We start from the raw sequence: 27564 nt of genomic DNA on the forward strand, positions 1-27564 counted from the left end.
TAAAACGGCCGGACAGTCTTGCTCACTCTATACAATACTATGATAGATGGCGATGTTTAATATTTCGATCAGGCTTTTTACTTCCAACCAGTCGTAAACGTCCTTGTTGACAATCTATAGATGGCGCTGTTTATTCCGATCATTCATTGGGATCATTTGTCATATTGGCAATCGTGGACACCCTTGTTTACAATCTTGTATACGGTTTCTCCAATCAGAATAACTATCTCGTAAAGGGGCATTTAAATGACATATACATCTAGATGTTACTGGCCATGGGCTGTCAGATTCCAATTCTTTTTTTTTTTAAACTTTCATCCACCCCTTATAAGTGGAAGGTGAATCAGTGGAATATGGCACAGTGAGAGTAAGAGAGGTTGGATGGATGGATGGATGGATGGATGGATTTTTTGATTGATTGATTGATTGATTGATTGATTGATTGATTGATTGATTGATAAATATATGAATGTGTAGGTTGGTTGGATGGATGGATTGATGGTTAGATGAATGGATGGATGAATGGACTGATGGTTAGATGAATGGATGGATGGATGGATGGATGGATGGATGGTTAGATGAATGGATGGATGGATGGATGGATGGATAGATAGACGAATATTATAATTATAATATAACGCGTGGTGTAAACGAAATTGAAAATCAGACTTCTTTTGAAATAACAAGAAATGTGGGGGTTCGTATTCTTTTCAAGGAATTCTGCAATCTTTCATTTTCCCATGGAGTTTACAGAGTATTAATGACTATGTTGGATTCTAAAATGATTAAATTATGTTACCAGTTTGACCTCTATTATTTTAAAACTGTACTGTAACCCCATATTTTTTTTTATATTAACAGAGAATAGGCTGGCGTTTTTTTGAACAAAGTAACAGTGAAAGTTTACAGAGTTTATTTCAAGTTTATATGATTCTGAAAATTTAGTTTAGATTATCAAAGTTAATTAATTACTAAGAATTTCCTTTGTAACGTAATGATAAAATTGTCTGGTATGCGCATGCTCTGAATATGATCATCTGTTGAGAATTTTGTCAACATTCATCCGCAATAAGTTTGTTCTAACATTAAACTACATTAGCTGCTCTGGATTTACACGGTGTCTATACAAGATACAAGATAACTTTATTTATCTCTTGTAAGATAAATTACAGTGGTTCTATACATTAAACATATGATATTGAAATATAGATGAAGATACAATAAAAAATATACACACGGTTTTTGACTTTAAAACGAAATACGGATTTCAAAAGACTTCCAATATACAATTAAATACACAATGCAAATTACACAAAATTATAATTAAAATCTTCTAAATATTACACTACTTACACCTCTGTAAATCAGGTATATTGATAAAACAAAGCAATGTAGAGTAGATATCTTTTAAAAAATCAATGTGCGGTCTATGGTGCTACAGGATGGTAGTCGATGCCTTGGAAGTTTTAGGGACCGGAAAGCTTAAGCTGGATGGTAAATGTTTGCAAATGATCAATCTAATGAAAACACTAGCTAATTGTGATGCACAGACCTTCAATAACCTATCACATATATTATCAGGACCCATATAGCTTTCCTTATATTTAATTCCTTAAAAATAGACTTTACGTTCATGACTAATTTCAAATTCACGTTTCTTTTCCTCTACTTTAATCTCAAGATCTGACCTGATGTTATTTATTTCCTTTCCAAAATCTTGAATACCAAAGCGACAGTATTAAAAAATCATTCAGCTCATTTGCCTTTCAAATTCTAGTTCCCTTATCCTCCAATATCTCGACATTATCGTATGTTACCGCTTCATTAATCCAACGCTATTCTACATGTACCTAGTACTTGGTACTTTGCCGGGACAAAATATTGGTTCTCGTGTAACTTTTTAATAGGTGGCTTTTCACCAAGCTAAGGAGCAGTACCTTGAATGAAAACGATACGTAGTTTCCTACCTATGTACGTGTGATATGTGCAAGGTCGTGCAGACAGAGAATTGGATTTAAAAAGTGCAAATACCCAACTACCTTTGCGACAGCGCTATACGTTTGTATCCTGGCGCAAAGGTGGCTGGGAGTGAACAAAGAAGCTAAGACTATAGAGGACGCGCTTCAGGATAAAGGTCATATAAGGTGACCCTCGCATATTCATTAGAGAGGTCGTTAGTCGGCCTGGGTATTAGGTTTGGAAAGCGATCGCAGTCTAAACGTAAAACTAGCTGCACTTCGCGTAGCTGGTCTTAAAATACGACTAACCTTTGGAATCTGGCCAGTTATTTCCGAACAATCTCGGTGCAAGTTTTGTTTTTTTCCCGGTAACTCGTCAATTTTATACATCATCTGATTTCATCGACATTGTGAATTTGTGGATTTCATCTCGACACTACCACTACTACTACACATAGCACTGGTGTACTAGCTAGCTGGTATCATTGTTCGCATTGCAACCTGCCACTGTGATCAAGACTTATCAATTTCGCACGCGTACACATCCCATCACTTCAAAGCAAGGCGTCTGACGAGACTTCTACTATTTCAAATCAACGTGGAAATTCTATTGCTAATCGAGCGACCAAGAAAGTCAGAAACGACGGGGGAAAAAACTGCGTGGACTCCTAGATTAGCTACCATCGAAACATTTTAATTTATATCCACTCGGCTTGTACTTTCGCCTTGTCAAGATTTTGCACTTTGACCTTCGCTGTTGTCATTTTCAAACTGCATCCAACCGAGTACGATGTTTGACCAACAAGTGACTTCGAGGACCATGTCGTCGGGTGATTTCATATCAGTAGAATGCAGGCAACGGAGATCTACAGACACAGCCAGCAATAAACAAAGGACTAATAACCCATTAGTAAACCACGTTTTACTTTTCTGCGTCTATGGCTTCGTGTGTCTCTTTTCCTTGCTTGTTTCATCGACTCTCAAGCAAATTTTTCCGTTTGTACGAGTACCGAGGAAAGAAGAGGTCATACACGGTAGGTTGTCGACTTTGTATCGATTTCAAAGTATCAATAAGTCATGCTAGCTCCATTTCACTAAATGACATTGCCAACATTTTGTGTATTCCCTTTTTCATGTTTTGATAATTACTCGACTCTGTTGTCTACAAATCACAAATCGTGCAACAGGGTATAAATAATCGCAAGTCATTGCTTCATGACCTAAATGTCATCAATATTTTACTCCACGTGTCACGTAACATGAAAAACACACTTGCGATATCAAGATTAACACATTTGACCTTTGAATCAAAGATAAGAATGTTACACAGTTGCTTTTTTTTTGAACAACTTATCACTAACAATTTCAGTTCTCTGAGTTATTTGGCCGTGGGTATGCGATGCGATATATTTTGCCGGAATTCAATTCGATTCGATTATAGATAGACAGTATTTATAAATAATTTGCGTCGATAACCGATACAAGAACAATTCAAATATGCAGATATTTGTTTTACGAATGTCTTCAGCTTGGACCCTGTCAGGGACGGCACCTTTGACCTAGAATGCCATTGTGGAATCAACTCATGCCTACAGGGACTAGTCCATTGTTTGTGCACAAGTACTAGAAGTGCTGCTTTATGTTTAATGTTGACTGTTGGTGTTCATGTGTGAGCTAGAAATACACACTGTTACTTTCCTATTCAAATAATATGAAAGAATTTGCTATCAATGTTAAATGTAAGAGGCAGTTCCCTTTGTTATCTATGTATGACTGATTACAATAGTCACACTCACTGTAGCCAAACTTGTTCCTTTCATCAACAAGAAACTGCTACTATGTAACAAGAAAAAAGTTGTTACACATACATATTGGTGACATAATGGGACGTTAGTCAGGGTAGTTAAGAGTTGCGTGGTAATATAAAGGCCTTGATACAATCTGTTGAAGTATAGACCCTCCACTGCACCATGGAGGGTCTATGGTTGAAGTACTCTTTACATATGAAGAGATTATAATGTATTCATACCATTACTATGTCTGCACAGGCAAGTGAGGTCATGACCTCTCTGGCACCACATATGTTGCAACATTGCAATTTGCATAATGGAATGGAGACAGGATCAGTTCAACAGTAGTTCATTCACATTCACATTCACATTCACAGTCCTAGTTCAAGTTCAACATGACCTTAGATGTACAAATATTTGATTTTGAAGACGACTAAAGTTGAGCAATTCTATGATGATTAAGCACAATTTAAAGCATCCTAAGATAGTGAATTTGGTGCTACAACCAAGAATTGTAATTCAACACTGCTGCCCACCTTGAAGAAAACCTTTAGGGTCATTTCAATGTCAAATGGTGCCACAAACAAGAATTGCACTGTGCTGTCTACCTTGAAGAAACCCCCAGGCTGTCATTTCAATGTCAAATAACTGATGGCATTCAGATTTACAGTAGCTGTACAATTTTCTGTCTTATAAAACTGTTGTATTCAAAATTCATTCATAATGCCATGAATACAGCTTTTTTCACAGACTGGGAGCATTGAAATTTACAATGCTACTATACCGTCTTAATGAATAGATGCATACCGAGTCAGAGTTGATGAAATGTACAATGCACTGCGGTGACCTTTTCAACTGATTTGCTGAAGCAGTATGAATGAAAAGACTAAATTGTAACCGTGGCAACCATTATCCTCGTTTTGATACCAACACAATAGCTATATATTGCTGACTGTATGTGAGTAATTCTAGAAAAGCTACTGATAATTATTACCATTTCTTTATGGACTGGCTATTGTATGTGAATGTTTAAAATTCTTTGTCACACAAAAAAGCATGCGGGCACATGTCATTGAGTAAGAAGCCATGCCTTGGTGTGAATTCCTCAAGGAGGTCTCCATTGGATTCATGCCAGGGACATCAGAGGCAAGGTTACCACCAGCATAGTTAAATTACATATTTAAATTAAGTGGTATTAAATATCGTTGATTTCAGCTGAAATGCACGTTTCACTTTCTGATCATCCAGCTGACTGAGAGATTGTGAGATTATTGAAATTCGTCTACACCCTGCACATGTCACTTCCGCCATCGTCATGAACCCAATACTAGTATACCAAGTAATTAATAAATCAATGAATGAAAGATGTGCATACTTATACCTCTCCATCTCAACCCCCCCCCCACACACACACACACACACCCTCACCCCCATGTGAAAGCAGTGTGAAGAATAAAAATGTAGGCACTAACACCACGTCTTAAAATGGAACATATTCATTTATTTTAATTTCCTTTTTGTGGTTTTTAGGTATCATATCAAACCACTGTAACATTACATATTTTATTGTCTACTTTTAAGTATAGTGTAGTACAGTGTAAGCTGCCTTTGATTCAAAGTTTGAATAATTGTTGATTTAAGATCACAAATCACATCTAAGAAATCATAATTTACTCAGCAAGAAGAGTCAGTAAATTAAATTTCGTGTTTTGATGAATTAGTGAATATTGTATGAAATACTAGTAAATCCTGATACTGTATTTCATTAAGGAATAAGAGATACTGTTACACAAGCAGGTTACTATAATCAGAATTCTCTAATCTGGATAGTATTTTCATGAAACATATACCTGACAATGATGTAAGTTATGATATTTGCATATATCGTGACCCTTGACCTTAGAATCATGACAACAGACAAATAAGGCCATCAGACATTTTATCAACATCATCCCCATTATGTGAGTCAAGCGTATGAAATTTTATACTAAAATGGTCGTAAAAGCAGCAGCTAGGTTAAACTAATACCTGAATACTCATATTTCATATTTTAAGAACTGTAATAGCTTGCCTCATCCGCAGATATCATCAGAAGTGCAAAGAGTGAGATATATGCATGCACGTTTGAAGTATGCTGGGGTTGATAATGCTGTTCGTTTCAAATTCCATTTCAAATATTTTGTCGCAGAAATGTGTGTAAGTCACGCTGAGGTCAAAGGTTACTGGGGTCACTTAAAATAAAATATTTGGGGTCTCCTAAGTAAAATAAAACATTCTTGTACAGCTAGGGGGTCTTTGAACTTGGGGAAATATGATCCCCAAGGTTGTTACATTGTTTGATTGCTAAGGTAGATGCAGATATAATGACCTGCATTGCCAGGTGACTCTGATTAAAGAAACAATCTACAAATACATTTGGAGATGAGGATTAGATTAGGATTAAGAGCTTAATTATTGTTGTGTCTAGATGCCAGGTTTTTATTCATTAGTTAAGTGCTTTATCTAAGTACTTGTTATTAATCTTCCATCAAATATCGTCTACGTGTCCTCCGTGAAGAAAGGTCATCTGCATGGGTTGATTCGCTCATTTGGCTGAATTCAGAATTAATACTGAGCTCCTGCTGTGTAAAGGGAAAAAAAGGCATTGTGTTGAAGTAATTGAAACCAAGGGAGAGAAAAACTTGTATAAACTTGTGTAGGGACCGTTGATGTATTACATGTACATGTTCCAAACATTCCTTTTTTTTTTTACAAACTTTATTAAAATGTGTGAGTGAATGTTGAAGTAAGGATTAGTATTTGGGTAAATTGACCCTTTTTGTTCAATTGAGTTTACAAGGGAACTTCATACATACAGTGTATTAAACAAACAATTATAAATATGGTTTGATATATAATAAAGATTATCAGACACCAATCGCACCAAACCAAAATGTGCATGCTGATACATGCATAAACTTTTGTGTTACCATTCCGTGGAAGTTTGATTTGTGTTCATTTCACTTTTACCTGGAATAATTTTATTATTTTTAATAGTTTCATCCCAAGGCAAAAAGTTACAACATAGCAAGGGAACTATAGGCATGCTAATTAGTATTAAAGTGATGAATAGATTGCTAGGTGATTGTAATGTACAGGCCTCTAAATTAACTTTTTTACCCACCTCCCTATTGGGCAGGTAACTTTGAAAATTACATGCCCAACCACAATTTATACCTGCCCAATTTTTTTTGTACAGTTGGGTATTATAGCGTCACTGTGGCTCAGTGGTCATTCACTTCATATCGAGTTTGCCAATTTAAAGTAAGCATAGTCCTTAACCTACCAAACCTATGATAACCATATTGAATGCAATCATTTTCAAAAAAAAAGAGAGATATATAGATTTGTTCATTTCATCTTTGAAGAAATGAAAATCATCTTGTTTTTTATCACTATTGTTTGTGTTTCAACGTCACATTGTATTATGCATGGTCCCTGATATCAGACAAACAGTTAAAAGAGATTTATAGAAAATCTCTCAATACAGCAGGGCTTGGCTTGGTTTGGGATTTGAGGTCAGATTGCAGACTTAGTCCATTAATGCCATGGCCCAGGGTGTTGAGTATGGACTGCAAACTGTAAATATAGGGCTGGGAGTATCGAGTCAGGAAAATTGGCAAACGTAAATCCCATGATATAGGGCTGGGGTATGAGTCAGTTGACAAACTTAGCAAATCACCCAATACATGACTTGGAGTTTTGAGTAGAGATTGGTAGACTTTGAAATTTCTCTTGATATGGGGTGGTTTTGAGTCTGGATTGAATGGCAGACTTTGAAAGTCACTTGACATATTACCTCAGGCCTTTAGTCAGAACTCATGTCAGACTGTTACTAATGACTATAAAAATGTGATAAAGTACATTTATATAGCACCATATATCCACAACACCACTCATAGGTGCTTTACAGAAAGTAAATCAATGAAACCAAAAGTACTGCTTCAAAAAAAAAAAAGATAAAAATTATGGCTGAAAAAGGTAAAAAATGAAAGTTGTTCAGAAACATTGTCTCAACAAAGGTGAAATGCTTTGAAAAGTAAGTAAATAACAATAACAAGAAATTGATAAAACTGGGTATTACTAAATAAATCTTATATATTAACATCTGACAATGACTTTATTAAGTTATTTGGTGATATCAAAATAGTAATAGAAGTGTGACTCTTTGCCATGGGTATGTGAACATGGAGATATTTATTCTTTACAGTACACTGTTCTATATATAGTTAATATCAACATATACAAGTCTTTGGCACATACCCAATTATATCCCATAATATTCTCTTGTCATTTTCTCAAAACTAAACCAGTCATCAAAACTTTCGCTATTTCAAATGAATTTTTTTAGTATTAAAATGATCATCAAAGGTATTAACTATTATCATAAACTAACTGATAACCATATTATAATTTTTTCATATTTCTACTTTTCATAGATTTTGAAGATGAACTTCATTTTACAAGTCGGGGCTTATTAATTCATAACTGCACTCCCCGTTCTATTGATGAGTTTCCACCCGATTTTTTCACCGAAGAAGAGCGTAGGGGTGGCGGCGTTACAGTCCATATCGTGATAGCCCTCTATATGTTTGCTGGTCTCGCCTATGTATGTGAAGTCTACTTTGTACCATCACTGGAAGTTCTATGCAGTCGTAAGTTACAAATGTCCTTTCTAGTATAACTATTATGCAAATGTTCAATTATTTTTGTTAAAGGGACACAGGCAGAGTTGATATGATTTTAGGATATCCTCTTTTTCGCTGCATATAAAAGGTATACATACTACTAGATCTATCCATCAATGCCAAATAAATATAGCAATTATATGATAAATTATACATATACATATTTGCATATTTGTCAGGTCACCTCCACACACATATCTAAATGATAATTACTCATAATTCATTTTACTGAGTGAAATAATTCAGTTGAGTTTTCATCCTTTTATGAAATACAGTGAAAGACAACAAGTTATTCAGCACACAGGATATTGAAATCATGGACGTTGACCCAGGGACATTCAGGACTGTGTTTTTGACACAAAGCCAAGTAGTGACAATATGAAAATTTAATAGTTTTACTGTCAATTTTTTTAAAAAAAATAAGTGTCATTTTAGCTTATCTTAAAACAGAGTATAAATATGACAGCATTGAATTTGACTATCAAATAATTTTTTTTTAAATAATAAAAATAATTGTATGAATTATGTTGATTTTGACGCAATTTTTATGGAATGGAAAACTGCTATGAACGTGGAAAAAAGCAATTACTGATGAGCACGTGGTTGAAATATTCCATGCTGCATGAGTTGAATGAACTTACGATGACCCTTACTAGTACTACATAGAAGGAGATCAGTATAGTTATATCATTACATTAGTCTTGCACCGCTGCTTTGTAATCCTAGTTTTTCTGTAGATTTTTTTAAAAAAATGAAAGCTGTGGAATGCAGACTTTTTAAATGCATAGCATGGATTTGAACATTTCTATGTCCCGATCCAATCCTGGATTTCTGATTTTTATATATCTCAGCTTATGTTTTCAAAATGACCTTTGACCTGCCCCTATGTGTTAATCTGAGGGCTTTGAAATTAACTTTTTTCTATGGTAGTCGTAGTAGACTTCCAATTTCAGAAAATAGGTAGTCCAAGGATGGTGACCAGTAGTCCTATATTCATGAACTGAAAACAGATTGGAAACTATCGGAAATATATGTGTTATTAAAATACTTTTATTTCTGTAAATCTCCCCTCCTTTAAATCATTGCATAATCAGTGGTAGCCTGAGTGGGCTACCAGCTACAAATTATAGTAGCCCCATAACAAGACATAGTAGTCTGTGGACATGTGACTACTGTTAATTTTGAGCCCTGGTGTTAGTACATACACTGATCAGATTTCTGCGTATATAGCTGTGTCAATATCTAATTTGTTTGTTTTATTTAATTTAAAAAAAATAAATATTGTCTATTATTTAGGTTCAGTAAACAATTGACATTACTCAGCTATCTCTTAGTAATATTTCAATAATTGTTTTATGTCCAATTCGGCTAAATTTGTCAGCGAAAACATGATTCAAATTGATATCTAATTGAGAAAACATGAGTAAATAGCAAATAGCCAATGAAAGGTTGCATTGTATCAGATATTTCTAACTTACCAAATTTGAGATTATCAAAAGAGATACAAAGTGAAAAGATCTAGATGTGGCCAAATATTAGGGCAAACAATTTTTTTCTGAAAATTATGATGATATGTATTTCTGAGGATTAAGACATTTTCAATGTACATTTTCTAATTGAATAATTATGATTACCAGAAGAACAAATAATGTTGATCGGAATTGAAAACTATAAACATAAATTGTGTATGATTTATTGAAATCGATCTATGTAAAAACAACATTTGAGAAACTTATGCTAATTTAAAATTATGGATGTCTTTTTTTTCTACAGTACTTAAGTTGCAACATGACGTTGCCGGGGCAACCTTGATGGCTGTTGGAAGCTCTGCTCCTGAGTTTGCAGCCTCAGTAATTGGTGAGTTGACACATGAAAGAAAGACCTTGACAGTTAATGTTGGTATTCATGTAATTTATCATGAGATAAAAAAATCTTTGCAGTTTCAGAAAAGCGTTGAATTATTTGAGATAAATTCAACATTTCTTCTAATTTTCTTGGTATATATACATGGTCACTTTATTGTATTTAATAGCCATCGGCCCAAAATACAAAGAAAATTCTTACATAATCTGATAAAATGTCTCAATAAGATAGTGCATGGTAAAGAAAAACAGCTAGTTTTTTAGATTGTATCACTGTCTTCAGAACGTATGATTTCTATGAACTTTGTACAGGATTGAGGAGAAAAGAAGTAACGTGGAATGTACTTATTTCGATATTGATTAAAAAAATTACATGTTAATAGAAAATTCGTCCTCGACCTCATAAAGGTCACAGAGTGTACATGTCCTATCATCAAGGACTACATTATTTCAAAATGTCTGACCATGTTCCCCCTATTACCAGTTAATGCATGATTTTCAAGAGCTTAAATAGAACAATAATGCTAACACTCTCTGTTCTAATGTCATTTCAACACTTTGCTTTTCACTCAGACAAGTAATAATTAAGAACAATTTCTGAAAATTATTTTGTAGGGTTGCAATTTGTTGTAATGTTAATTCAATCCATTGATAGTGTGCATTCTACCACGATATTGAAATGGACAGACTAATGAGTTATATATGTTTAGTTATCTATGTGTACATTTCACCCATCTAAATTTAGACATTTAGATACTGTTCTACTTGTCCCAATACTTAGATAAATATTCTGAATCACAAGCATGTTAGCTGTACAAAGTGTTTATAGTATACTGCCTGTACAAAATGTTAGGCTCATTAAAACCTGTAGAATTAAGTTAACAGAGTGTAATGCACTGCTCCTAATCTTCTGCCTGTGTTGTTCATAGCATCGAAGTTAAAGAAACATTCAATTGGGCCAAATTGATACTCCATTTTTTCTAAACATCAAACACTATCTTGTGTAATATTCATGTGGACTTTTGACTTGAAGACCGTAACATATCCCATAATGTCACTGACAGGTTTATAAACGTGCATGTATTCTATGATCCTGTGCCAGCGGCATTTTTTGAGCATACCCAAAAAGTATTGCATTGAATAATTTATTCGGTTTGCTTAAACTGTTATGCGACAGACATCATGGTTACTATAGTGATGATCACGACATCTTTCAGTAAGTTGAATAACATGTGTAGTTCTTAATTCATATGGAACAAAAATGTTCAGATTTGTCCTTGCTCTTTTAAGCTGTACACTGATCAGGTTTATACTCTATACATAATTTACAAAGAGAGAGAAAATTAACATAGTATATACAGACAGTGAGTCAGAAGCCTGAAAAGAACAGGATTACTGTTCACAAACCTTCTAAGTACAGCATTCTGATTAAAGCAGCTGTTGATAGGAAACATTCATAAAAATGTGACTGTTATATATTGTGGTCCAATGACAATAAAATAAATTAAAATCAAGAAGTAAATTTGAACTGCTAGGTCATACGTCTGTACTAAGTGATTACTTCACAGTGCCTTACTATTGGTAGTGCCATTGCAGTGCAATACTGTGAATATTCTATTTTTGCATACCACTGTGTATGAAGAAGGGCAATGTGATTGCTTTGTGTATACATGAAATTATGTGAATTCGCTGATGAATGTTTCATGAAAAATTTGCTGTTTTGGGTATAGCTGCAGAGAACAGTATCACTAAATGCAAATACCCTAACTGGTGCACCACACCATCACCTATGTTTTAGAGTATAGCTGCAGAGAACACTGCGATTAGCACACATGCAAATATCCAAACTGGTGCCACACTATATTTATCACCCACGCGTCACCAATATTCTGTCGTGTTAGTTTTATTCAAAGCGTTGATCAGAACTATGATATACCTACATATGTACTCAGTGTTGCAGCTCTAGGAATGTCTGAAATATATATCACAGCATGGGTACAATGAATATCAACTGAAGCATGTGTAACTATCTCTCTCACATACAAATATCTATACTAGGGCTTTTAAAAGGCACATAAAAATGTCTTAAATCACATGCAGTTTATTTCAAACTGAAAAGTGAAATCTTTTGCTTGATTTAGCATTATATAGTGAGTTCTATCCAGAAAATATATATGTATATAATAAGTGGTATTTATTTTTGAAAATTTAGCACTAAAATTTGATCAGTGCGGGGCATAGACCGTTCATTATACTATTGGTGTTGTTGCTTGGATTTGGAACCCATTCAAGTAATGGGAGGGGGGGGGGGGGATCTGCACATCATATTGCTATAAATATTTATCTTGTCAATTTATGCAGATATGAATTTCACCACCAGATATATCAATTGTAACCCAAATAACAGGGTCTCATTCATTCATTGCTAAAGCAGGATAAACTAGTTGAATGTACAAGGGATAGTTACGTCCTTGCCATATCTCTTGTAAGTCTCCACTCAGGCTGATCAGTTTTCTTTAAATATATACCCTTATGTGGATGTTTGTTTTTACCAGGTTCCTGACCTAAATGTTCTTAGTTCTGTCAATACTTAAACCAGGTTAAGCAATTCTGCTGACATCCTGTAGTAACCTTTATGCTTACCCTGAACTGATCAGGGAAGGTCACATAACAGAATTGTGAATTTGTGGAATTTGGTGGACAGGATGAGGGTGGGGTTCACTTTAACTATGTAGACGTGCTACTTGATTAAATGACAACTTGGCATATAAAAAATTGTTTCACACCGATTTTTCAAGTAATAGGCCATAATGATAAAATTGTTTTATAAATTAAAAATCCAAATTAAAGGCAAGTATGTGTTATTTTTGATATTTCTATGATTTGTTATAGGTGCTTTCATTACTGAAACGGACATTGGTATTGGAACTGTTGTCGGCTCTTTAGTCTTCAATCTTTTCATCATCATAGCCTGTTGTTGTTTCTTTGCTGGCCATGTAAGTCATTATCTTTTTTATTCACTAATATTTAAAGGGGCACAAGCTGAGTTTCTACATATTTTGGCATAGTTTTTGCTGCGTAGCTAAAAGTTACTCACAGTATTATACTTACTGAAGCATACTTAACCACCACTCGCAATTGACTCGGTGAACTTAAACCTGGTATCAAGATCATAACACATAAACAATCCGATGATGAAAATGTTCAGGGAATTCGTACTATGCAATGAACTGTTCTAACCATGCCAGAAGAAAGACAACCACAATCGTGTAATAGAAGACTTGCATCAACATGAACAATTAATATATACTATATACTGGAATGCGGTTTTGTTTAAGTATTTTCACTTGGGTAATATACTTACAAACTTATCTTGTGGCACTAAATACATTACACTGTCACCACACTTGTACACCACACTATATTACACTACATACTTAACACTTCACTACACTACACTACACTACACTGCACTGCACTGCACTACACTACACTACACTACACTACACTACACTACACTACACTACACTACACTGTACACTACTGTAACAATACATTACACTACACCACACTTCACTACACCACACCATGTCACTACACCACACTACACTATACTATTGTACACATATATATAGAAAAATTAAAAAATTCTGTTTTTTGCTCCTTTACAGATAGTACCTTTAACATGGTGGCCATTAGTACGAGACTGTACCGTATATTTGATTGGTATATTTGGATTGATTTGGGTTATGCATGACAACTTAGCAACTTGGTAAGTTGACCCCTGTATGACCTTCATATAAGTTAACGAAGAAATAACCTTTGATCTATCTAGGTCTCTTGTATAACAAAAAAAAACTGTCACTGGGAATATTTCAACTTGTGTAATGTAGGGAAATATAGCTGGGTTGATTTTAAATATTAACTCTCTGACTTCTGGAAGAAAGGATGCGGTGCAGAAACTGACGTTTTCTAAAACCTTGAACCTTTCCACTCAGTATGTGCACTGTTTGATGCCTTTTATGTACAAAAATCATGCAGTGCACCAAAGGTAGACATTGCAATTCAGTATCAAAGAAGATTTTGGAAGAACTAAAAAACAAGAGATTGTCAATAAATCTGTCTTTAATGCAGAGCAAAAGAATAGCTATGTCTGGGCCGCAAAGACAAATGTGTCTGGGTTAATGCGACTCGAGTCATGCTTGAATACATGAGTAAAGAACAAGCTGTACTAAGCCTTTCACATAGAACAAAGAGTACAATGGATATAGAAATAGAATTCACCCACTAACAAGCCACTTGAATAATGTCACCTTGAGTGACCCCTTTAGTTGTGAGACCAGTATCCTCAAACACTATTATAGCAAATTCACCTTCTGAATTATTCCATTCAACTTTACTCTACAAGGTCTTGTAGACCCAGGACAATTCAGGTCTTAGACCTTATATGCATGTGCCATTAACCTTTATAGTTGATTTTCATGTGAAAGCGCTTTTGAGTTGTTGGGATGTGTTCTTTTTGTGTTAGATACTACCAGTAAATCAATCCAATAAATCAGAGAAATTGAATAAGTCGAGCCATAGATGTTGGAGAGAAATGTCTATGGTTGCTAATGTCTATGGTTGAGCATGTCTTGACAGAAATGCGGTTAAGTAAACCAAAGCGTGTGAACTCTATATGAACTCTCACTATCCTGTCTATTGGTCAACTTGGTGATCAGTTCAAACCATGTGCTTTCATTTTGTCATACATGTTATAAGTCAGCCTTATGACAAGTTCTCAAGTTTCATGTATATCACTAACGTAGAGACACTGTTGAGACTGACAGTTGCAATCAAAGTTCATCTCATAAAGTAAATTATTAAAAGTCTAATATTGCATTCATTATTTATAGCAGCATGATAACAGCTGGTATTTCAGTCAATATTTTCTGTTTACCATGTGGTATCAACCATTTCAGTCAATATTTCCCTTTGACCACATGGCATCTGTGACCCTTTTTGTATGCAATTTCAGAGAGAAGAATCATAAATTTTGGAGAGAATTTAGACAAGCTAGCGTACATTATCCAAGTACTTATGATTGTGTCTGTTTGTGATATTACTTTGGTTGACATGAATGTATAACCTGAGCCACAATTTAATAGAGAGACTAATAAAAGAAACGATAATATTGAATATAAAAATGTACGACAGGGCTCGAAATTAAAAGTAGTCCCACGTCCACAGACTACCAAATTTTACTATGGCGCTACCATAATTTGCAGCTGGTAGCCCACTCAGGCTACCACTAATTATGTGATGATTTAAAGGATGGAAGATTTACAAACATGAAAGTATTTTAATAACACACATATTTCTACATTGTTAGAGGTACATTTACTGTTCTATACTATTCCCACCAGGTCAGTCAAATAGAGAACTCAGAGTGTTTTCAATTCAGGAACATACATTATAGGACTATTGGTCACCATCCTTGGGCTACCACTTTCTGAAATTGGTAGCCCACTAAGACTACCAAAGAAAAAAGTTAATTTAGAGCCCTATATTGAAAAGTTATTTTAAAAACTTACTATTCATGTAGAGGTGATAGAATAAATGTTATATGCTTAATATATGTGGTATCAAGTTTCTTTGTCAACATCTACACACTTATGTCTATATAGAGCTTTCCAAAATTTTACAAAGGAAATTGAGCGTAATATAATATTCACGAAAGTTGATATGCAGGTGAAGATGTGAATATATGGTCGTATGTAAAGTGCACCTTTTTCTGCCAAATAATTCAGTGCAAATTTCTTTGTAACATTTATGCAATGTGACCATGATGTTAAGGTCAGTGGATTAAAGGTGATTAGGAAACCTGATATGTTTGCGACAGTCTAGACAGACATCATGCTATAAATATAATCCATGCTGACTGACATTCTTAAGATGGTTTGAACATGTCCGGTTTGATTGTTTCAACAAATAAGACTATAAAAGTGTGGCTATAACGTATAGCTACAGTGAAAGTACTGGAATGCTCAGTATTTGATTTTTTTTATGGCAACTTGGATGGTTTGAACATATGACCTGTACATTTGAATACACTAGCTACTAAGCAAAAGTGTGGATTGTATATAAGCAGAATTATATATGTAGTGATAAATCCAGCTGTAATTCTTGAATACGTTATTCATAATTTGTGTAGAATACATAACTGGTTGTAATTTAACAATTCAATTTGAAATATATTGGCGAAATTTTGCTCAGTTCTTAATCCGTCTTCCAAGAAATTGACAACAAACAGAAATATACCTGTCTATAACTTGCATTTTCCTTACTCAAATGTTTCGTAATGCTTTACTGAAATTGACCTTCCTTGCATACATTAGTCTGTCTGTAGTTGTAATATCAACCATTATACTCTTTTGTCTCTGCAAGTCAGATCTGTGATAAGCCTTTTGAAAGCCTGCATTAATAAATTACAAAAACGGACAGGCTGAAAAGTGTGTAGGTTATTGCAACCCTTTTGCACACAGGAACATTAAGCAAGCTTATAGCTTGTAAGAGTGTGCAGCTTGTTGCAGTTAACCCTCTTGCACATTGGAAGATTAAGTAAGTTAATAGCTTGCAGGAGTGTGTACCTAGCTAGCTGCAACCTTCTTTCCACACCCGAACATTAAGCAAGCTAATAGCTTGCAAAAGTGTACACCTAGCTGCAATGTTTTACATATACCCTCTCACACTCACTAGATAATTAAACAAGCTATTAAAAGCTTGCAGAAGTGCACAGCTAGCTACAACCTTCTTGCACACAGCGATGAAACCCTCAATTTAATTACCACAGGCTTGCAGGCAGAAAGAAAGATTTATTACTACCCCTATGTCTGTCCAGTCAGACAGACCGAATTTCAGCCTGGAATTCCTTCTATCTGATTGCAAATCAACCAGAACAAGCAGACAGAAAGAAATCAACCCGATTTCTGACTGTGTTTCTGTCCCTTACTGCAGGCTTGTGGCAAATGTCATGCTGCAGGCTTGCATCACATAGCGTTACATATTACCATTGACTAATTCCAAACACTAAATTGAGCATGGCTGTTTACAGCAACTCATGACAAATCAATTTGTCAATTTGTTCCCATATCAAACTTTAAATTTTATTTTATTTCTCAACAGGTATGAAAGTATGATATTATCTTTTGGCTATGTTTTTTATATCATCATATTATACTTCAATCCAAGACTCTCAAAAATGGCCATTGCATGGAGCGATGAAAGGAAACAGAAAAAGCTCGCTAAGCAAAAAAAGGAAGATAAAGCCCCTCTGATAAAGAGAAATGGCACACCCAGTTATGGCACTATTCCTGATGGGGATGTTAGTAATCATTACACTGAACCCACTGAGCAGGAAGGTAAGGGTTGCCATAGTTTCTAGGTTTGTAAACTTACAGAAGACTTTTAAAAAAATTTAAATTTTTCAAAAATTTAGAATATTTGGTACATTTCATAGAAAGTTTGTTTTCAAGAGACACTAAGTTCTTATTTTCAGTAATGTTAGCTGTCTAAATAGTGATTCAAAAATTTCTTTTGTTTTTATGAACGGATACTGAACACTTCTGTATTTGGAGATTTGACTCTGGGAAAGTTAAGGTGTAGTTCAAGAAGTACCAGTGTATGTGATTGGTTTAGACCAACAAAGCATGTGATTGGTTTAAATCTGACCTGTCCTACAAAGTTCAAAAGAATGAAATGATAACAAATTTAATTTTCATGTCTTAAGATTTCAATAGCCGAACAGAATGTTGAAAACTATTAATGGCACAACTTCCTCGCTTTTTTCCAGAAACAAATTTGTCAATAACAATTGTTGACGGTGAATCTAACAAAGGGAAGGAGAATGGAGATCCTGTAAAACCAAATGGATACGGTAAATATCTTGAATGTCCTGCTCTGTGACTTTTAGTGAAACTCAAAAACAGATAGTCAAAATGTCAAATTTGCAAATCTAAAACTTTTCATACCTGTTTGATAAAAACCTAATAACATAAAATGAAAATAAAAAGTTTCCAAAAAGTTCCTATATGTTTTTGACTTGCCTTTGTTGCTGTAATCGCTGAGTAGTGATTACACAGCATTCAAACTCTCACAATCTCCAACAAATTTATAATCTGGTGACAATCTGTTAAAAGAGGAAAAGTATAAAACTTGCAAAAGAGTCAACATGTACATATTGAAATATTTATCCATTGAAAAAGTTAAATTGAATAGAAGTTGTGGGCTGAGTGTAGCAAAAAAAATTAAATTTAAATGGGAAGAGTTATGCAAGGAATGATAAATGTTTGATATAAGAATATGAAATGAGATGAAAAATTGGCAAAATTTGCTTTAAATCATTTAATATTTCTACACACATAATAATATGTATTTCTTTGATATCTGCAGTACATCCAGGTGAAGATCACGATCCCTTTGAGAAATATGAGAATAGTCGGTTTGTACTGACACCTCCAAGTGGAATTATCCGTACCAGTCTGTATATTGCCGGCTTGCCAATGATTTTCCTGATGTTCCTAACCATACCAGATTGTCGTTTCCGAAGATGGCGTTGGTGGTTTATAGTCACGTTCATTATGTCTACAGTGTGGATCGCCGGGTTGGCTTATATACTAGTATGGATGGTTGCTCTTATTGGTATGTATGACACATGTATATTAAGTAGCTTACTTTACAAGATCTACCAGAGCAATAATGTTACAAAATATACCACTGCAATAAATTTGTAAAATACATCAGAACAATAACTTTACAAAGTATACTAGAGCAATAACGTTACAAAATATACCAGAACAATAATGTTACAAAATATATCAGAACAATAACGTTACAAAATATACCAGAACAATAATGTTACAAAATATATCAGAACAATAATGTTACAAAATATACCAGAACAATAATGTTACAAAATATATCAGAACAATAATGTTACAAAATATACCAGAACAATAATGTTACAAAATATATCAGAACAATAACGTTACAAAATATACCAGAACAATAATGTTACAAAATATATCAGAACAATAACGTTACAAAATATACCAGAACAATAATGTTACAAAATATACCAGAACAATAATGTTACAAAATATACCAGAACAATAAAATGTTACAAAATATATCAGAACAATAACGGTACAAAATATACCAGAACAATAAATTCAAAAAATATAATAGTACCAGAAAAATAAATTTACAAAATATACCCTTAACAGGATTAAAATCTGACAATTTTGCTTACATTTTTTTTACAACCATACAATGAATAATGCAACTTTGAAGTATTAGAATTCATGTATTAAACTAATGTTTTGTTTTTCCAGGTGATACTTTTGGTATTCCGGATACTGTCATGGGTATAACATTCCTTGCTGCTGGAACAAGTATACCGGATGCAATGGCTAGCTCTCTTGTAGCGAGGGACTGTAAGTTTTAATACAACATCATTTTCTTTATGACAATGAAAGTGAATGGCCAACAATCTGTTATTGGCAATTAAACCAGTTCATTAGCTATTTGCAAAATATATCAGAAGAAAGTGTGGTGTACTTGGGGTATTTGCACAGGTACTCGCAGTGTTCTCTGTGGTTGTACTTTCACAAGTGTAGCAAGTGAATGTGGGTAAGAAAACACTAAAAGTATGAACATTACAAATACCCCTGAGTACCCACACTGGCACTCGTGTGGCATGAGAATCTGTTGTTCTCAGTGTTCTGTTGCAAATTTCCGTAAAAATTACCCTTAATGATCACACACAAGTGTAAAGAATGGCTGCCTTCATTTGCATATCATTTGCATGCATGTATTTAAGCAATAATGTTTTCGGTATTGCACTGCAGTGAAAATACCACCAGTATGCACATGCATCAGTACAAGTAATCACTGGTAGATATGCAATAATATTGTCGATTATTTTAGCCATCCTCTACTTGACTATTATAGAGGCATTTTTGTACACATGCTGCTATCAGTTTCATAATACTCTTATAGTGTCAATATATTTACTTTTAAAAAAGTTACTCCCATTTTACTGAGACTTTAGCTAATTTAGCAAAATGAAGATTAAGAATGATTTTATCTTCTTTTTTTTCAGATCTTGGAGATATGGCTATTTCTAATATCATTGGCAGCAATATCTTTGAGATCTATGTGTGCCTTGCCTTGTTGTGGTTCATCCGCAGTTTGATTACCGACATGAGCTCCATTCCAATCTACAGCTCGGGTTTGACTTTTACATCAATCATACTGATATTTACCGTGCTGTTTGCTTTCTCTGCTATCCACCTGAATGGATGGAAACTTGACAAAAAGATGGGTGTTATTTGTACTATTATGTATGCTATCGTTATAACGTTCTCTATTCTATATGAATTGAATGTCTTCATGGATGTCAATCCTCCACCTTGTTGAAAAATTGCTGATGATTTCACATCGTTTTCAGATTTACTTTCAGCATGGAATATTAATTTCTGATGGTTATTGCTGTTTCTGAATCAATGCCTTTATTTGAAATAAGAATCCTAGCATTTGCTCTTTTTTTAAAAAAAAAAACAAAGTTGTCAGCCTACTCGCAAACAGAAAAATGCACTTCTCATAATTTTGAAAAAAATTAGTGAAGAGAAGAAACAAAATAAGCATGAAAACAGAAAGGAATTTTCACAACATGACGTGATGAAGTTTTGCATAAAATATTTGGTAATCATAAAAAAAAGTCACCAAAAATTCAGCTTGTTTTTGGTTTTGAATAGCAATAACTGTGATCCAATATGGAAAGATTGTAGTGTTTGTGTGTGTAGAAGTAACTAGAGTTGAATTTACGACAAGAAAATGTCAGTTTATTGTCTAAGTATACTATTGTGGGTGTTTAATGTCTTCAAAGATTAATGCATTTGCTACCCTCAAAGACAATAATTCAAATGCAACAACTGAGACCCCTGTCCGGAGGTCAAACATCAGTGTCAAATTATTATTTGTGAAAGTGTGTTTTTCTGGGGGGGGGGGGGGGGATTTGGAAAGTTGTGAGACCATTGATAGTTGAACAGTACTTATTTTGTCAGATATGTTGAATGATACTTGACTCCAATTTTATACAGTAGTAGTAGAGTTACTTTATTGTAATCTAGTTTTTGAAGCGACTATATAGATTTCGTTCCATTCACTCAGACGTCATCAGTGTAATGATGTTATGCTGTATGATCAGGTGACCTCCTAGTGGAGTCACCTGATAGTTGACTATTGTAAATAGGTAAGAGATGGTGTCCACAGTCACCGTTGAGGGATGGCTGGTGTTCTCTTAAATTTCAATGCATTCTCATATTTTCGTAGGCTATCGCATGAAATTAGTTGACGTTACTTGATTTACTTCAGATGTCATTTGAACGCTTAGCAAAGTCTAAAATTTACACTGCAATGCCAGGAGAGATTGCAACTAATTAGTACATGAATACAAAAAAACATTTGAAAAGATTTTGAAATTAAATTTTGCATTAATATCTGTCATATACTGTAAATATGTTGGAAAATCAGACACAACATATATCATTCTCTCATGTACCATATGACAGTCTTTCACCATCACCATCACCATCACCACCACTTGGCCATCAACAACGACACCAAGCTTCACAGATATCAAATATCTAACGTGACTAGTGCTAGGCCAAAGTGGATCACATAATTCTGCACTCATCAAAAGCTGCCGAAAACATATCCTGGCTTGCATATTATAAACTTTTGTTAAAGTATATAGTCTGAACAATTATTGTTCCCTGGTAATGATTCTCCATGTATTCATTCAGTTGATAAAAAAAAAACAATTTTCTGACAAGAATATCCATGTATCATAACTGTAACAAATAAATTTGATTTTAATTGTTCAACAAGAAGCCATAGTAATGGTGCCATGACATTAGAATGAAATCAACCAAAGGAAGGGCCAAATTGATTGGTGACCAAACAAACCAGTACCTAGTCTTGCTGCTAGACATTTCGGGCCTTCTTTCCGATACCATAAGCGAACGAAGTTCGCAGTCATCCTCGATAGCAATGTTCGGTCTTGTGTCCGTATTGTATCGGAAGAACATTCGAGGTCTAGCAAATAGACTAACCAGTACCCAGAGCATGCTGCCAAGTAGTCTGTAATGTACGACATTCCTGTCACACTGTCAGCTACCCCACTCACATGTCTGTTTAGAAGCCTGATAGCGCTGAACAAACTGACTTCATTACAGTCTAGATGCCAAGCTGTCTGGATTTAGTGTTGAAACAAAAAAAACTGCAAATTAAATATTGATAATCAGAGAAGTAGGCTGACCATATTCAGAATAGTTTTGTCAGTCACTTTAATTCGTGCAAACCGTCGCCAGTGGATTATATAACAGACTGATATGAGCAGACTTGATTATTTTGTTTTGTTGCTACCAAAACTTATTTACATAGCAACCGTTGTCATGTTATTGTACTTATAGCAATGTATGTTAGATAACTATAATGAGGCTGTTGGTTTCATCAAATAGAAAATGACACTTCAGAATTAAAAGGTGAACACCATTCCAGGAAAAAAAAGGCATTTTCGTGAGCTTTGGGTTTCTGGAGAGTCGCGATCACCTACACTATGTACAATTTCAGAGAAACAGAAAGTTGATCATAAACTTGTACCTCAGTAATTTGGGGATCTCTGATTTGGGCCACATTGCCTCGTGTAGTTGGCGTCATCAGAAATATAGATGCAATAAGTGAACAAAATGCCTACCGTATATGCTTGACTCCTAAGTACTTATTATCTTCAGTGCAAACACCATGAATATTCATTGTTCACCTATTGCATATGCATTTGTGCTGACTCCCATGAGGCAATGGGGCAAAATTTCCAAATGAGACACAAATTAAGTTTAACTTGATGTTTCTGTGAAATTGCACGTAATGTAGGTTATGTAAAATCATAAAATTACAGGGATGGCCCTCACTGGACTTCTTGGGAGACAAGTGGAACTATCCAGTATAAATAAAGATTATTATGCTAATTAAGATAGTTATTATTATGAATATGGTAATAACTTATAATACAGTACTCAGTTGTTTCAAAAGCTTTCAATATTTGTAGTTGTAAGCATAGTATAAAAAAAGAGTTTACTTTTTAAAAATGTGTGCATATTTTAAGTGAATTTTGTGCCATATATGATATTTTTACAAATAATTGATATAGCAGAGCTATTATTCTTGGAATGTTTATGGCAAGGTATAGATATAGTAATAATTTAATGCTAATAATAGTTTTAAAACAAATTATAAACTCAGTACTACACTTTATATGTTGTAGAGAGTTCCACATTGAACTGACTTGTTGAAATAATTATAGTTCAAAACCAAAATGCTGCAATAATATATTACTTAGATATTTACCATGTTTGCTACAAGTTGAAAAGACCCCACAGTACTACTAAAATTCTGTGACCTGACACCTGATAAAAACATAGCAATGAAAATTCACCAAAAATACTACAGCAAAGTGCTGCAGCTTACTTACATAGATACTATGGATTTTTTTACAATAATTTACTTTGTGGCAACCACAGCCGAAATTCTCAATTAGCAAAGTGCTGCTTTAACGATCGATATATGTATTTAGTGATGGCTGTTATAATCAAAAGTAACAGGAAAGTGCTGCTTACTTTAATAGAACAAAATTTACTGACGACTGCCAGTCTAAACTCACCAAATACTACAACAAAATGCTGCTAGGAAATACAATATCTAAATATTTACCCATGGTTGATACACCAAACACTACTACAACAAAATGCTGCTTGCATAGCTAAATTTTAATCATGGCTACCTAAACACAGCCAAAATTTACTAAATTCACTAAATACTACCACAAAATGCTGCTAGGAAATACAATATCTAAATATTTACCCATGGTTGATACAGCCTAAATTCACCAAATACTACCACAAAATGCTGCTTATGAAATCTGTTGATAGAAATATCTACAACCTAAATTTACCAAACACTACTACAACAAAATGCTGCTTGCATAGCTAAATTTTAGTCATGGCTATAAACACAGCCAAAATTTACAAAGTATCGCAAAAGACGCAGTTGAAGGGCAACTATAATGACCTTTGCTGCTTTAGTCTAAATTTACCCAGTACTACCACCAAAAGTTGCTTTTTATACTGATAAAAATAAATAAACCATGACATTCAGTACATCAGTTAAACACTGTGTAGTTTGTGTTTGAATATTCTAATTTCACTAGATATTATAATAAAAATGCGTTTAGCTATATTAAACTTATTAACGTTTGTCAACAGCCTCAATTTACAAATACTACAGCACATTTCAAGTTACTGTTTAGCGGCGCTGTCTAATACAACCATGCAGAAACCACTGGAAACTGCACATGCTACACTTTAAGATAGCAAGATTGAATGAATGAAGTTTCTTGCAACATTTTGTCTAAATGAAATGAACATTGGCGCCACCATACAAACATCAAATACAGAAGTCAAAATATTGGTGCCTGTGTGTCTGTTGAAGTACATAAAATGGTTTATTTCATTTACACAAAATGTAGCAAGAAATTATTGTTACCTTATGGTAGAACATGCAATTTCTTGTTAGTTTCTGCACAACTATATCAATCATTGAATGATAACTTGAAACTGACTGTATAAACAATAAATAAAATGCTGCCTGGCATTATACTTAATGAAGATAATTCCTAAATATTAAATTCGTCAATATATACAACGAAAAATTGCTGTTTTCGCAGTCATTAGTTTATGTATACATTGCTGTCTAAATTCACCAAATATGGCAGCAAATTACAGCCTTCATAAACTTTAATGTTACCATGGCTACTATAGCCTAAATTTTACAAATATTTGCTTTTAAAAAAAATATATGTAATGTAAACCCGGTAAATGCTATTACCGTTGTTGTTGTTGATAGTAAGCAGATATTTTGTCAACAACTCACATGTAAAACCGTAGTAACATCAAGTGTCGACTTTTCATTGTCATATGAAATCTATCTCCATACAGACATATGTAGAGTTTCCAACTCAATCATAATACATTGTCTTTGGTAGGGAAGAGCTGTAAATAGTGAAGAAATTATTCATTCACTTTTTATTGAGATAAATTCTTAATTTGGAAAATGGATTTCCATACTTATTGCATATGAATTGTTCTAAGTGAACAGATTATGTATGATAGTTTAAAACAAGTGTTATGAAAACTGCAGTGTGATATTCACATTCATATTCATATTCACATTCACATTCATATTCACATTCATATTCATATTCATATTCATATTCATATTCATATTCATATTCACATTCATACAGCAAAGATAGAGAATATACAGATGCATCTGTTTAATATTCAGATATTGCTGTGTTATGTTGATATTGTGTTGTTTGGCTTGAAAAGGCCCTTCAATCTACTATCTTCAAGATAGTCTGTAAGGTACGCCATGGCGGGGCGCCCTCACACATCAGTCAACTAAGAGAGGAGGCCATTGAGGCAGAGCGATACGACATATCTTACAGTCTATATAGAAGATTGAGGGATAAATACTATATGATCAAGGAGTGAAAAGTTTTCTGCAAGATTTAATTCTATGATAGCTTTATATAAAATTATGTTTATGCTAATAAGTTCAATGTTAGATTATTTACTTGTGTTTATATTGTTACAGAATTTAGTATAAATGAAGCAGTCACTTTTTTTGACTGGATAATTTGAGCCGTACCATTTTGCTGAGTGTTGTCAAGAGTACAATAGATTCTGTGTTTACAGGGTGTACAAAGGTAGCAATTGCCGTACTGGTTATCTACAGGGTATACAAAGGGAAGGTATAGTGATTATTTATACAGCGCCTTTCCTCCTGAGAGCTCAAGGCACTCTTATCATCCCTGGCACGGATCAATTTGTGGAGTCATGATTTGTGAATGGTTAGTGTGGCCGGCTTGGAATCTGCACATTGCAGGTTCTCATTGCTGCCGTTTGTTTCAAAATGGCTAAAGTCCTTTACCAAGATTTGAACCAAGACTGCAGTGCCTCAGCTGTATAATTGGGGACCTGGTAGGATAGATGTTGCAATGTGAATGCTTTAATCCTATACGCTTATAAAGGCTGCAATGGATTGCATGCTCCCCAGGGAGTTGAGGAAGTATAAAGGGCCATTGTGCTGCCATTATCTGTGCCAGGGGTAATAATTGTGAGCGATGTCACCTCTAAGGAGGAAATGCACATAATAAATTTGCATTATTATTATTATCATTTGAATACAGGGTGTACAGAAATAATAATACTGGTTAGTAAGCTTATACTGATTACAGACATAACCATGATGTGGCAATTAAATTTTCTTTTTCTCGTCTACTTTCTAACACTATGATTTCACTCCTTTTGGTTTGACATTTTCAAAAGGCAGAAATTTGAACAAATTTGAGTGAAAAAAAATGTTTCGGTTTTTTTCCCCCAATGAAATATCTTATGTTGAAAGAGGACTTGTAAATGAGGCTGAATGTGTTCTATGATATTATTTCTTTAATACATGTTTTGTGTCAGAATTTGCTGAAAGTACTGAGACTGATTTTGGAATGTGATATATCACTTACATGTACAAAGCTTGTAAAACGTTTTGTGTGAACACTTTATACCTTGCTTTGTTCCAGATATCTGCATTTTTTAGATTTATTATTAAGTATCATAAAACCTCGTTCTTTCAGTTCCATTGTTACTACATATATGATATGTACATGGTCTGATCGTAGAATTTGCTGATGTTTTGTGATTAGGTGAAGAAAAAAAAATTGTGTGTTTCCAATAACATGGTCTTAGAAAATATCGTAGGTAGGTCGGGATTTTATTTTACTTTATTTTACCCTTTTAATTGTCAAAGTTTTATTTTTGGAAAACAATGCTTCAACCCCAAAACAAATGAAACGTCAGTCAGAACACCCCCTTCTGTGATAGTTTGATGAAATGTGTACAGACATTGCTGGGGAAAGGAAAGCAGATGTGCACGAAGGTTAAGAAGACAAAGAATTTCTTATCTTTTTGTTTTAAATGTTTTTATTTAAAAAATGTTTAGGGTTGGAGGCTTAAACTAGGTTGAGTTATCAGAAACACACATATTTTTTTTATTTGGCCTAATATTACAC

The 27564-nt window shown here is 34.1% G+C and overlaps 1 protein-coding gene across 1 annotated transcript; it reads left to right on the top strand.

Annotated features, from left to right (window-relative positions):
- Positions 1-7755: 7755 nt before the first annotated feature.
- Positions 7756-20841, top strand: LOC144442962 (sodium/potassium/calcium exchanger 4-like). The gene is made up of 10 exons (XM_078132336.1): positions 7756-7768; positions 8227-8442; positions 10249-10332; positions 13230-13333; positions 14009-14109; positions 17502-17737; positions 18169-18252; positions 18768-19016; positions 19709-19810; positions 20479-20841. Exons 1-10 carry the CDS (start codon positions 7756-7758, stop codon positions 20793-20795), a joined length of 1506 nt encoding a protein of 501 aa, XP_077988462.1. The 3' UTR covers positions 20796-20841.
- Positions 20842-27564: the final 6723 nt, after the last annotated feature.

The sequence above is a fragment of the Glandiceps talaboti genome, chromosome 12 (genome assembly GCF_964340395.1).
Source record: "Glandiceps talaboti chromosome 12, keGlaTala1.1, whole genome shotgun sequence".
NCBI lineage: Eukaryota > Metazoa > Hemichordata > Enteropneusta > Spengelidae > Glandiceps > Glandiceps talaboti.

What these genes read in the sequence shown, in the direction of transcription:
- LOC144442962 (XM_078132336.1), top strand. An exon ending in GTTTGCAGCCTCAGTAATTG is followed by an intron (nt 10,333 to 13,229) that starts GTGAGTTGACAC and finishes GATTTGTTATAG; the next exon opens with GTGCTTTCATTACTGAAACG. An exon ending in GTTGTTTCTTTGCTGGCCAT is followed by an intron (nt 13,334 to 14,008) that starts GTAAGTCATTAT and finishes GCTCCTTTACAG; the next exon opens with ATAGTACCTTTAACATGGTG.